The 13,831-nt window shown below is 38.2% G+C and overlaps 1 protein-coding gene across 9 annotated transcripts in view; it reads left to right on the top strand.

Moving 5' to 3' along the window:
• The window catches only part of SLC4A10 (solute carrier family 4 member 10), a 312,417-nt gene extending 299,296 nt beyond the window's left edge, over positions 1 to 13,121 (top strand). For 5 of the 9 annotated variants that reach the window (XM_030852613.2, XM_030852628.2, XM_060302358.1 and 2 more), the window contains 3 exons: positions 2,325 to 2,392; positions 4,914 to 5,030; positions 11,003 to 13,121. In XM_030852613.2, coding sequence (XP_030708473.1) covers positions 2,325 to 2,392; positions 4,914 to 5,030; positions 11,003 to 11,069 — 252 coding nt within the window. In that variant the 3' untranslated portion in view covers positions 11,070 to 13,121. Of the gene's footprint in view, positions 1 to 2,324; positions 2,393 to 4,913; positions 5,031 to 5,855; positions 5,907 to 11,002 lie in introns of all 9 variants that reach the window. The other 4 variants (XM_030852615.2, XM_060302359.1, XM_030852614.2 and 1 more) reach the window with 4 other exon arrangements.
• The last annotated feature ends 710 nt before the right edge of the window (positions 13,122 to 13,831 follow it).

Raw genomic sequence — 13,831 nt, 5'->3', positions numbered from 1 at the left:
ATGAGTTTTTGTTTGGATAGAATTATGACTAGTATAAAGCCCACACATGCTAACAAGCCACAGAGTGCAAAATAATTATTGAAAGCAATTTGAGAGAAAAGTGGAAAATCATCTGAGGAAAAAACCAAAATTGTTCCCAAAGCTTTGGTCCAATTTTTTGCTGTTAGATTGAATCTCGAGCCTTAGTTTTCTGCTGCCAGGTAACCTAAGCACTGATGGCTTTTTTAGAATTTTACTCTTTATTAAACCTTTTCTACCTGACTTCTTGACATTTTATTCCAAGTTGGTCAGAAAAGATACTACATACCAAGCTTACCTTTCAGTGGACAACCAAGGAAAGAATTACATTTTGTTTGTATTTGGTTTTACTTAAATAGTGTTTGGGGTTGCTGAATATTTTCTCTTTATGTTCCTCCATGTGCATTAAGATAACCTTTTCTTCCTGAAAGGATACATACGTTCTGCCCATGGCCTCAATGATGTGCATATAAATTAATATGGCACATGTATTATTTCCATATATAGAGACTAACCCATTTGCAAGGCATGCATCATTTTAGACTACAGATTAGCTCTGCTCTAATGCTTAATTTCAAACCAATGATACTGTCTACTCACCACGAATTAGTACTAATGGTATCTCCAAATAACATGGGGAATAGGCATAATACATAAGAAATAATGTACATCTGAGAGGTCTTAAAAGAAAAATTTTCCTTGAAAAGTAACAGGGAAAGAGAATAGAATGAATTCCTGTAATGCAAAGGGGTAACAGACACATGCCCATAACACCGCAGAGTATAAATATAACACTGTGTTTGGGCGGGGGGGTGTAGTTTATAAGCAGAGAAGTGGCAGATCTCATACAGTCCCCTGGCCTCTCCATTATTCACAGCATAGGCTGAGCATAGCTTTTCTGTATGCAGCATGGCTAAGGTCCCAGCAGAGGGGAGCCTGCCTTAGTCACAGGTTGGATGTGTAGGGAGAGCACTTCAAGAGTAAAAACGAGACCTGCCCACACATTACGTTATATATTCATAGGTTAGCTGAAGAGACTGTAGAAAACACTGTTTCTTTAAGTAACAAGAAATATGGCAATGGTTCTTTAGACTAGGCAGCATGCAAGTTGAGGACCCTAGGAACAGTCTTGCATGCCAGGAATAATGACATCAGCCAAAGGTCATGTGTTTCTGGAACCTGCTTTAGACCAGCCAAGCTACTGCTAAGCTACTGAAAGAGGGAAAGCAATGAGGCTCCAGGGCCTTCCCTGTTTTCTGTCTTCAGTTCCCATTTGGTCAGGAAAGTCACCTAGCTCTTCATCTCTACACAACTTAAAATTCCAGTTCTGGAACTAGAGCCAATAATTCTAACATTTTTAAACGGCCCCAAATAGTTCTCTAAACTTGAACATTCCTAATTGACCCACTTGAAAATAAATGCATTAAATAGGAGCTATAATCTGGAGATAACTCTGTTTATATTTTGGTACATGGAAAAAGGTTAACTATAACATTATTGAAAACTAAACCAGGACATGTCAGTGCTACATAAGATTATCTTCATCCCAAAGATATACTCTTAAAACATTATATATGAAGAAATGAATGTATGAAGCATTACCATCCTTTGGGGGAGGGTGGAATATTGTCATTGTAAGAAGAAATCTGAGACCTAAAACAAAAGCTTACGAGGAGTCTAAGTGGAAAGCACTCCTGTGTTTTGGTCCATAGAGAAAGATACCTTCTACTGTCTATTTCCAAGTCTCAAAGTATTGTCTTCGGACCAGCATAATCAGCATCACCTGGAAACTTGTTAGATGTGTTACTTGGGCCCTGCTCCAAACCGACAGAATCAGACTCTGGAGGTGCGGCCCAGTAATCTGTATTTTTAATAACCCCTCCAGGTGATTCTGATATAAACTAAAGTTTGAAAACCACTGCCCTAAATACATCTCTCATTCCTTTCTAACAGAGCATTCTGGGAATGTAATTTCAACAATGAAAACGATTACATTACCCATATGTTTGTCCTTGTAAAATTTAGATTATTTTAAAAAAAAATCTTCTTGGAAAATAACCATGTTTTACATTGAGTGACATGAGGGAGGTTATTGTTAGCATTAATGTGGTGTAAGACTCATTAATTACTTATGTTCTCGGTAGCTGATGCTTTATTGAAAAGACCTGTGCTAGCATTAATAAATGCAAACAAAGTGGAAGGTTCTGAGGTTAATGAGATAGTGAACCATTAATCTCTGTTTCTTCTTTAATGTAAAGTGGAGACTCATCAGGTTCACTTTGTATATTTTACACTTATCTTGCCAGGAAGAACAAAGTATGCTGGCTATGGAAGATGAGGGCACAGTACAACTCCCATTGGAGGGGCACTATAGGTAAGATATAAATGTAAGAACACACCAATATGAGTACTGGAATGTGTTGTTATACACTCTACTGAAGAATTTCGTATGTGTGGATTACTATAGAGGCTTGTTGACGTTATGTTAGAGTAGAAAGAACTGAAACTAGGTGTTAGATTACCCTGTCCCAGTACTAAGTTCTGCCACTAGATGCTGACTATAGCCAAGTTGCTTAAAATGAAGCGAGGCAGGGAGCTGTTGTCTGAAGTCTTCTCCTATTTTATAATGAATACGAAAGCTCTCTTTCATCTTCTGTGAAAGTAGTACCTGAAGACAGGTCAAGATTTAATTCTGGGATAAATGAGCTAGGTATTTATTGAATTCATCACATGTAAATGAACTCGGGGAAAAACAGCGTTGACCCCTTCAAAAAGACACTTCCAAAGAGATAAGCCATTTCCTGAATTGAAGGATTCAGGGATACCAGCCGTTTTAGGAAATATTTATGTCACTCTCCATAAAGAAGATTGTGCTAATCTTCTTTATGCACAAAGAGCAAAAAGAGAAAAAAAGCAGACTCCTCTAAGTTATAATAAAACTTTTGAAAGTATTGGGCAAAAAATTATGTATATGATCTCAAAGTGCTTAAGGATAATATAGGGCCATACCAGTAAAAGAGCATAGAAGATGTTTGTCTGAGGAGATTTTTCATAGAGTTAAAAAATAGGAGTGGATCTTCAGGGTCTGACTGTAAGACCATATTCCCTAGATTAAAAAAATATAATTATCATCTACCACTTAAGAGTGAGCACAAGTCTAGAAGGCATTTTTCCTTTCTTTCTCTCTCTCTTTCTTGTTTTTTTTTTTTTTTACAATATTTAAATTTTAAAATCCTGTTGATTGTTTAGTTGAATCAGCGTATTCCCAACTGTATTCTATAGAAATCTACCTAGTCCCTTGTGGTACCCCTCTTAAAAGGATTTTGTGGTTTAATTAGTCTGAAAAATGTTCCATACCACATTTTAATTTAGAGATTCATAATGCACATTGGCACATTAAAGACTCTAGTGCTGGCATTAAAAAAAAAAGTTTAACTTTGTTGTATCCAGCATTTTCTAAACTCTTTTGCTCGCAAGAGTCTTTTTCACATAATATCATGAAAAACTTATATTCTACATGACGCTCTTTTGGAAACTAGTTGATTTCATGCTTTGAGTTACCAAGGGCTGGATGAATTAGAGGTATTAAAGAACACATGTCCAGATTGGGCAAGGAAGGCGCCTGTGAGACCTGTTTTGCTTCAGACTCTCAGTGTTCCTCTTAAAAATTGAATTTGTTGCCCCCTTGTGAATGTCCACAATGAGCGGCATGTGAGGTCAGCTTAGAATTTCTGTAGAACATGACTTTTTCCACAGCAGAGAATCTTTTTTTTACGTGTGGTAAGAAGAGCGCTGATTTCTCACCCAATGAAACTTTCTTTGACTCGGCCTGTGTTTTATCTCTGTTGATATTTGGTTGCCTTTCTAGCCCTGGGAATGTTTTAGAGAGTTCTAAATGGCACCTATAATTGGTGCAGTTTTAAAATGTAAAAACTGCACGCAGCATAGTACAGGCCCTGATATTACAGACTCCCCCAGTCATTTGGAAAAACCTCTGTCAAGTACACAGGCTGCCTTCATTTATTCAATGAATATTTATTGAGTGGATACCAAGTGCCAGGCTCTGTCTAGGTCGTGGGGGAACAGCAGTGGACCAATGGGCAAGAATCCTTGTTCTCATGAAGCTGACATTCAAGTAGAGTAGAGGTGGGGGGAGACAGGAAATTAACAAATGAACAAGTCATGTAATACAGTATTTCAAATGGTGAAAAGTGCAACAAAATCTTAAAGCAAAAAAGAGGGATGAGGTTGCTATGAGACGATGGAAACAGAAATTTTAAATGGAGCAGTCAGCAAAGGCCTATCTGAGCAGGTGACATTTGAACTAAGGAAGGAAAGGGTTATACCACATAAAGGAATGTTATAGGCAGAGGGAAGAGCAAGTACAAGGCCCTGAGGGAGCAGAAAGCCTGTAGTGTCCCAGGACAGTCAGGAGGCCATTGCATTGTGGCTGGAGAGGAAGGAGCCAGGGGTGTAATAGCAGAAGGTGAAGTTAGAGGGTAAGGGTAGGGACAGGGCCTTACAGCCCATCCACTGGGCTTTTACTTTGAGTGGGTGGGAGCCACTGTCGAGTCTGAGCAGAGGGGTGAAGAGTTCTGCTGGGCTATGAATGTAGAGGCAAGAGGCCCAGCAATGAACATGCAGAACCTAAACTCTGTCATTTGAAATGGATTAGGAAAACTGTACCCCAAACCAGTTTCTATATAACTAGAATCTTTCATTTAGATTTTTATTCTTCATAATTTTTGGAGAGAGAACTATTTAATACTTAATTTTTAATTATCAAAAATACTGTACAGAGGCATAAGACTGTCCTATATTTAGTGTCTATCGCTAGATAACTGCAGTTTCTTATTTAATGTTTATTGTTTCATTTTGGGTAAACTCCTATCTAGAGATGATCCATCTGTGATCAATATTTCTGATGAAATGTCAAAGACTGCCTTGTGGAGGAACCTTCTGATTACTGCCGATAACTCAAAAGATAAGGAGTCAAGCTTTCCTTCTAAAAGGTTTGAATTCTAAAATAATGTGAATTTATAATGATCCCAGTCATTTAATGACATGAATCCGTTAAAAGAATAGCATTGGTTTCCATTGAACTTAGATCTAAAATCTTTCAGAAAATTCTTTTAAAAAGTGGATAGAAATCGCAATTATCACATTTGTTGGTATGTTTTCAACATCTCCCTTTCAAATTAAAAGCTCACTCCAAAACTATGACAGTGGGGAGAAATGGTGCTATAAATGAGTGCCAATGCAGGACATTTTTGGACATTCATTTTAGCATACTCTTTTGCAGTAGGATTTTAGTGTATTCCCTCATCACCCACTTCTCAGGACCCCCTTAGATGTCTGACCATGTTTTTCATTCTCCTGTTGTCCTTTGTAAAACCCATATGGCACATGCAATGGTAATTTTGTATTTAGATTATTTCCAGTCCCTTATTCCAACCCCCTGAAAAACCCTCCCTAACCTTTTTACCCCAAAACTTTCAGTTCCAGAAAGTTTTATCCACTTTTTCTTCTCTGTATGCAAACATTACAAACAACTCCTGCAGTTGTGGATGATAGTTTTAAATGCATGAGGTGGGAAGAGTGTGTCCTTAAATATCAAGAGTCATCGCAGGATTTCCAACTGCATTTTCCAGAATTTATAAATAAGAGTTCAAACCATCCAGTCTTCTTAGATGTTGATCTGAAGAAAATCTCTGTATTATGCCGATATTTCTTCTTATTAAAGAGTGATTGAGGGATTTGGGACGGTGTTTAATTATTAATTTCCTTTATTTTCATGACCTTAAATTAACTTTTTCTACTTAATTTTTATATTACATTTTTGTCATAAGCTCCCCTTCCTAATCACTCTAGAAGCTGATTCCCCAAAGGTAAGACCCTTTCCCTCAAACCTATTCCTTGGTTGCATTTCCTTTTGTTAAATGGTGTCTTCTAGAAACCTGGTCAGCCTATGTTCTTTGTGTGAGTTTTGGGGAGGCAAAAGGCGTGGAGAGTCTTGGGTTTAGATCCAGTGTCACATTGAGTGTTTACAGTGTTCCTATAACCACTCAGCTCTTTAAGAGGGTTTGAAACTTGAGTAAACATTTTTCCCCACATGACTTATACAAATGCATCATATATAAATCAACAAACCTCTTAGAACTGTATTTAATAATAACATCAAATTTCTATATTTGATAAAGAAAATTTATCCCTTGAATTAAGAAATTGCAAAGCTGGGAACTTCCATTTACGCACCAGCATGCTTCCAAAACTGCAAGCTTTATCTTCATGAGAACTATCTGGAAACATGGGTTAGAAAAAGAGGCGATATTAGACGAGGATATCTCTTATTGATGGATTTTGTCACCCCAAAATGGCATGCTGCTTCAGTGTCATATCTATCTTAAACAGCATAAACAACACCAGCAGTGGATGTGCAGAGAGTCTAGGAGTCTTCACCCCATAAAGCTGGGGGATTACTTCATGTTCTCTCTCTCTTTCTCTCCTTCTCCCTCTTCTCCCCCTCTCCCTCTCTTTCTCTCCTTCGAATACCTCCACCACTTGCTCCAAAAGGAGGTTAATGTAAGTTACTCAACAGGCTCTCTCAAAGACTTTTGGTTGATATTTTCTGTCTTTTAACAAGGCTTTAAAATCTTCATGTATTTCTTTGCTTGGCTCAAGCAGAAGTAATATTTTATTCTAAAACGTGCTTTATCTTCTTTTCCCAAAGATCCCTGCCACAGTCTGATAGAGTCATCCTCACAGTAGCTCTGATTTGCTAGACGTCTTGGAAGAAAATCAGTCATGAGAAGGGCAGTTTCTCAAACCTATTGAAATATATGCTTGTGGACCCTTTCTCATTAAAAATATGGCATGTCTCTGATTTTTAAAAATGTGAACTCTAGGTTTACGAGCTCAAAATAAAATGCCAGCCATGGGAATATGTGTAGAATTTGAGACAATCAGACTTAGAGATTGCTTTTCTTCCTGTACTCTACAGATCCATAGTGAAAACTCTTTCTCTATTTTTCTTTGGTTCAAGCAACAGTTTTATGTCATGATATTTTAGGTACTCCTTAAAGTAAATAAGTCAAGTGATGCTTTTCACCAGAAAAACTCAATTGTTTAAAATATGTGTCAGATTACTTCTCACAGTAGACTAATTCTAGTGAACAATGTAGTGTGCCTAAAAGCAGATGCAATTTTAAATAGATCACCCTTTATATTTTCATATAACCACCTTTTTCTTATTCTTTGAACCTATGTTCCCACTAACATGAGATTCAAAACTATTGTGGAATGAAAGTTTACCCAGTTTTCTTTACTTTTAAGTGTGATAAAATCTAGCTTTCCACGTGAAAAATATCTCTCTGTTAGTCTTTCTTCTTCATAACAGAGGAAACTGGCAGAAAGAATGTGGTTTCCAGAAATCCTAAAACCACCAATACTAACAACAGCAATACTCTCCCCAAGCCACCGCTTTCTCTTGGTATCTGTTGAAGGCATTGAAGTGTGATGACCAGGAACTGTAAAAATGCTATACCTGCTAGCGTGTCCATTGGCAAAAAACGCCCTAAAGACCAGGTTCTCAGGGTCTCTCTCTCGAGACCTCAGCTGGTTTCCCAGCAGTCTCTGACACCCCACCCCTAGATGTTTTCATCCTATCCCCCACTATAGGCCCTAATGCCTATCAGAGAAGCCTAGATACCTTTTCTGAGTGGAATTTGGAATAGCAGTTATATTTTCTCCATTATTTCATTCGCTTTATGTTGTCCAAAAAAATTTACCCAGCTTAGGGCTTCCCTGGTGGCGCAGTGGTTGGGGGTCCGCCTGCCGATGCAGGGGACACGGGTTCGTGCCCAGGTCCGGGAAGATCCCACATGCCACGGAGTGTCTGGGCCCGTGAGCCATGGCCTCTGAGCCTGTGTGTCCGGAGCCTGTGCTCCACAACGGGAGAGGCCACAGCAGTGAGAGGCCTGCATACCGCAAAGAAAAAAATAAAAAATAAAAAATTTACCCAGCTTAACTGAAAGAAGGATCTAAGAACTGACTACAGGCTTTACCACATCTGCAGGATGTCTAATTTGATCCTAGTTCAACAGCACTATACATGCATGGGACAAGCTCCTCCACAGCTTATTTAAATGAATTGACAGAAATAGGTCACATTAAAAACCACATCGCATCAGAATAGGTGAGCAACTGCTGTGATACGCTGACACCCAAGACCAGCATTTCTTGGGCAGGTACCTGGCAGCACTTGGCTTTGCCTTGGTGGCAGAGGCTAGGGTCTAGGGACACTGCCCCTGCTCTCCTGTCCCCACACCCCCGCCCCCTCCCATGCTGGATGCTTCTTTGCTCTAATTTCCTAGGCCTCAGCCCTCTCATGACTGCTTGGTAAATGTTGTGTATATCAACTACTATGGTGTCATTGACAAATAACAGTTTCATAGAGTGCCTGGCAGCATGAAGGTAGTGGGTCACATTTTGCCCTCTCTTGAAATATTACTTCCTTATGTTTTGTCTCATCCATCTTGTGTCCCTTGGTCCTTACAACGTACCTGGTGTATAATAGATATGCAATAGATATGCAATATCTATATGTATAATAGATATATGCAATAGATATGCAATATTTGTTTATTGTAGTAGCATGTAATAGATATGATATACATTTAAGAAATATATATTGATATAATATATTGATTACAATGGAAGTTTAGAATTGATTGACATCCTGAAAATGAATGTAACAGGGAATAAAGAGAGTAATAGCCATGCACTGAGAAGATTCAAGTCAGTAATTTTTTTCATAGACGTCTTGAGCTGGTTATAAAATTTCTGCTTCACTGCTGCAATCTGATCTGATACCAGAACCACTGGTTTTAAAGAGGGGGGAAAAAAAGCCCAATCATTTAATTGGTTATTGTTTTGGAACTAAACAACCAGTATGACCAAAGTAGGACATCAGGAGGAAGCATGTCTGTGAATGATACTGACTTTCTGAATCGCTTTTTTTTTTCTCTGCCTGGTGGCTAATAGTGTCACTGGGAATTTGCTCACTTATGGAAAGGTTATGGAGCACTGTGCACACAGGAAGTGTGCATGTGTAGAGACCAGTATGTCTCCGTCCCCACAGTCTCCTACAGATAGAATGTGCTTTTCTATCTTTCAAAAGTTAGAGCTCATTGGAATTGAGACTACCAGCCTCAGAAATCTGACATTCAAGCTACAAGAAAATTTAGAGGCCATTTAGTCCAAAACTAATGTACAGATGAGGAAACCAAGCCCCAGAGAAATTAAACAACTAGTCCAGGGTCACACAGCTCCTTCTTAGCTTCCTGAAGCTGAATGTCATCTTCCGACTCCAAGCCCAGGGCTTCCTCCACCTGCCGCTGCTGCCTTTTCTCATTGGCTTTGTTTGGCAGAAGACACAGGGAGCCAGGTAGCACCCAGGGAAAAAATTTGGAAAGTAGCGTAGCAGACACTTGTCATCTGAAAGGAACTTAAAGTAGAAGAAAGTGAGTCATGCAGATAGAGGAGTTAAAAATACAGTTAAGCCTCTCAACACATCATGTGCGGCACTGTCATCTCTTCTCATGGAAGGAGAACAGAAAAGAGGAAAAGTTGCTTTGCTCTGACCTGTAAGTACTGTGTGCTGAGAAGTGTGGCAGGCACAAACCCGGGTGCCGTCGACACCCGCTCACACCAGCTCTCAGTGCTGGCGGCGCGCCAGAGATGGCAGAAGCTGCGGCGCTTCTTACCTGATGGCGCCGGGTGGTGGTGACAACTGAGAAGGGCTGTTTCTAGCTTGAATCGGAGGAAAAACAATTTAAAAAACACACTCTTAGAATGTGTCTAAGTTATTGACCACTACGAAAGCTGCACAGGAGGTCCTGTAGGAAAAAGGGGGCTTTAACTGTCCCTTTCCTATTTGGAGAAGAGTTACATAAAACCAAGGGTTTCCCCACCATCAACTATTTCATAGTTATATTAAGAGCCAAAGTTAACAGTAAAAATGTGTGGGTTCTTGCAGCTCAGGGCCCCAGCGGCCGGGTGTGGGTCGCCCTCGAGTCGGCAGCAGCAGGGGCCCGGGAGGGGCCTCAGCGTTCGTCTTGACCCGCCAGATGTGGCCGGGAGGGAGCAGAGCTGCCCCTCGGGAGCATGCATGTACTCTTGGTGTGAGCTTCACGCGTGTCAGCGCATTATTTGAATTTCGCGTGAAAATTGTCAACTTGAGAGTAGGAAAAGTGAACATCGGAAAAATTTTTTTAAAAAAATGATAGAGTCACATTACCAGTTTGCCCATTGATAAAGTTAATTGGAGAACAGTTAAAACAGAAGCCACTTGGGAATGAGTTTATTCTGGAAGGAGTGGGGTGAAACATGCTTCCTCTGATGGACAGGAGGAGGGTTTGTCTGTGAAGAGACGGCACAGGTGTTTGGAGGGCAGTGTGCGGGGTGACCGGGTCCTCCCGACCAGCAGAGGCGTGTCTGTCCTCTGGACGACAACGCAGTTCTCACCAAAGATCAGAATCCAGTCTGTGCGCAAAGGATGCGCCACTTGCAGCCGGGCCCGGAAATACCTACTGCGACATCCATCTTGTTTATGTCATTCATAGTGTCAGTGCTATCTTAAGACAGGGGCATGAATGGCATTTTCAACAATCATCAGTGATTCATTTGCACAAATGAGGACCATGATATTAATCTTGCATGCTTTGGGTACAGTTTTTAAAATGTCTGGTTTTTGTTTTTTAGTTTCTGTTTCTTGAATTTCCCTTTTTCTGCAGTTCTTGGTTTCTGTCTCACTGAGTGCAGAGGATTTTAATTGCTGCTATCTATCTATGCTTTGCAGCATGAAAGAGCAATGCCTAAGGGCCCTTGTGGTGCTTTGGGGTTGATGGGTTTTGTGTCTGAACCAGCAGACCTCCCAGTAGCCATGCTGGATTGAAATAATGCATTTCTCCTTTTTCCCCTGTAGCATTGAAAGCCGAAATGAGAAGAAAGCTGACTCAGGGAAAGGTGTTGACAGGGAGACTTGTCTATGACTTGATCTTCAATTTATTTTTTACATATATATGAGAGGAGTGCCACAATTATTCAGAAAACTGCTTTGATCATGTATTATAAATTCTGTCTTTCATCCCAAATCCACCTTCATACTGTAAGTAGTGCAATACTCGTTTCATTTCTGTGTTTAAACTTCTGAACGGTGAGACACCCTTGTGAGCATATACAATAGCTAATGCAAGAATCTCTGTTCCTTGCTGTATTTTAGACATTTGTAAACACTAGATTCTCATTGTCAGTTTTACGAGAGCAATAGCTTTCTTAAAGAGATAAGTCATATTACCTAGTTTGTATTTTCCTACTTAGAGACCTGAAGATACCTGATAATTTCATTTAGAAGAATTTTGAAAGGTAGTCTTACTTCTTTTTATTTTTTATAGCTTAGCATTAGTGACTTATTTCAAAAGACCCAAATCGAAAAGTTAGTTTGAAAGCATTTTTAATAATTGTATTTATGCATTTCCTTGATTTAATATGATACATTTAATACTTAAGAATTTGTATGTAACTAAAACTTAAAGTCATTTTGAAAAATATATATGGAAACCTATTCACAACTTGTTTAAACGAATCAGATACTAATGCAAAGAGTCAAGTAGTATTTGCTTAATATTCAGGTTGTGATTACATGATCAAATACTAGGCTTGTATGAAATGCTTTAGAAAAACTTCGTAGGTTTTGTGAGATTTTCAATATAAACCTTTACCAGAAATATGCTGTTAAATTCACCTCCCATTGACAACAAGTGTTTTCCAAATAAACCTATCATATACATACTTGTGGAATGCCACATGGTGAGTTATTGTACATGAAATTCCACTCCTGTACAGTTATTCCACTGCTAAAGGTCATGAACTGCTTAATGCTGCTTCTGAATCATGTTCTAATGTTAGACTGATAGGTCTCCAATTGTCATTTTTTCTTCTGCAGAGCTCTTTTCCACATTTTAATTAAATGCATGCTGTAGAAAAATAATCTTTTAAATGAAAATTTCAGATTCTGTTTGAGAAGCTTCTGTAGATATTTCAGTCTATATGAAATAATCCATCTTTACTAAGTTTATACAAGAGGAAGGAAAGTTAAGAATTTTTGAGCATTACTAAAAATACAGTATTTTATTTCACTTCAAGTGAATGTGAATTAATAAAGATGAAATCTCATAGTGCTCTTGTTTCCTAAGAATTACCAATGATTGTCAGCCTTATAATCGTCAGTGTCCAGTTTTACAATAATTCAGAGCCCTGTGGCTTTTCCAAACTATGAATTAATATTCTGAGTATAAGTGTACATGAAAAGTGAAAAAAAAACCCAAAACAAATCCTCTTGTGATTAAGCTTATGAAGGAAATAAACAACAAAGCCTCTACTGGGTTCAACATTTTGATGCCTTCTGTAAAATTCCCCCTCACAATCTTTCAAGGAGCCATTTCGTTTATGGAACATAAGCCTAAAAAATATAAGAAGAGTTTGTAGTTAATGAAGTCTGTGTTTATAAATGCCAAGGAAAAATACAGAAACTTTACATGCCAAATGCATTGCCTTTGTGTATTTTATAATACAGACACTACATGTAACCATTCCCATTGTTTTATGACTTAGACTAGCTGTACATGCCAGTCAGTCCCAAAAGCAGCCTCCTAGTGTTTTAATATATTAATAATTGTTCTGTTTAATATGATCATAGTGAATTAAAACCTTCACATGATCACCTATTTGAATAAGCACTCATATCCAATGAAATTCTGTATTTCTGAGTATTTTTATAGGCATTTTGTTCTTGTGTGAATTTTAATGCTATCCCTATGTTAATCTTAATATTTTGAAATCATATAAAATATAAGAAAAATGTAGTGTTATATATTTCCTCCTAATTTCAGATTCCTGGTCAAAATTACTGAATATCTTGAATGTAATTTATTGCAAAGTTTAAGTAATGTGTAAATGTGACTAGGATATTGTGTTTTTCACAACTAAGAAATGTTATGTGGAAATAAATATTTATCCTAACTAATTTCCTTGCAAATTTTAAATTGTGATGCAAAGTGTTTTGTCTTTTTTTCCTTATCAATGTAGAACATTTTGATTGAACGTAATATTAAAATTTAGACACACCCTGATGCTAAGCAAACTTGGTGATGTAGACGTTTCAAGAGTATTCAAACAATTTGAACTTTATGAACAAACTATGATGAGAGCTATATTAGGACGTACCTCTTCAGTTTCCCAGAGAGCAGTGACTTAGATACAGATGACATTGTACCCATGACTAGTAAAAGCTTCTAAGATCCTTAGTAGGATTTCCCATTATTAGAACTCCTTAGGCTTCGGTTTTCTAAAATTTGTCTCCTCCCTGTTTGTTACAGTAGATCAGACGGGACCAGTATTCTTTTGTAGCCATCTAGCAATATGTTATGGAGGTAACTGCATTCAGAACTGTAATGTACTGGTTAGTATTCTCCTCTTGACTCATGAGTTTACTTTGTAATTGCTATCACTTAACAGCCTTCAATATTGGGAAGTTTCTCCTAAATATAATTTGAGTATCTCCTTGGTGTAGTTTAGCCTTATAGAAACTCTCCACTGATGATTCACTAGCAACTTGTATTTCAATACAACCCCTAAATCTTTTAGGATTTTTCTTGGCTTTTAAAAGTGTGGCTCATTATTTTTTTAACCTACACTGATCTACCTCTGTTTCTATTGAAATTTAGCCTCTTTGCTTCTAGGTATGGGACTATTT

Source organism: Globicephala melas, chromosome 7 (genome assembly GCF_963455315.2).
Source record: "Globicephala melas chromosome 7, mGloMel1.2, whole genome shotgun sequence".
Taxonomy (NCBI): domain Eukaryota; kingdom Metazoa; phylum Chordata; class Mammalia; order Artiodactyla; family Delphinidae; genus Globicephala; species Globicephala melas.
The sequence above is the reverse complement of the archived record's forward strand: the minus strand, read 5'-3'. Positions and strand labels throughout refer to the sequence as shown.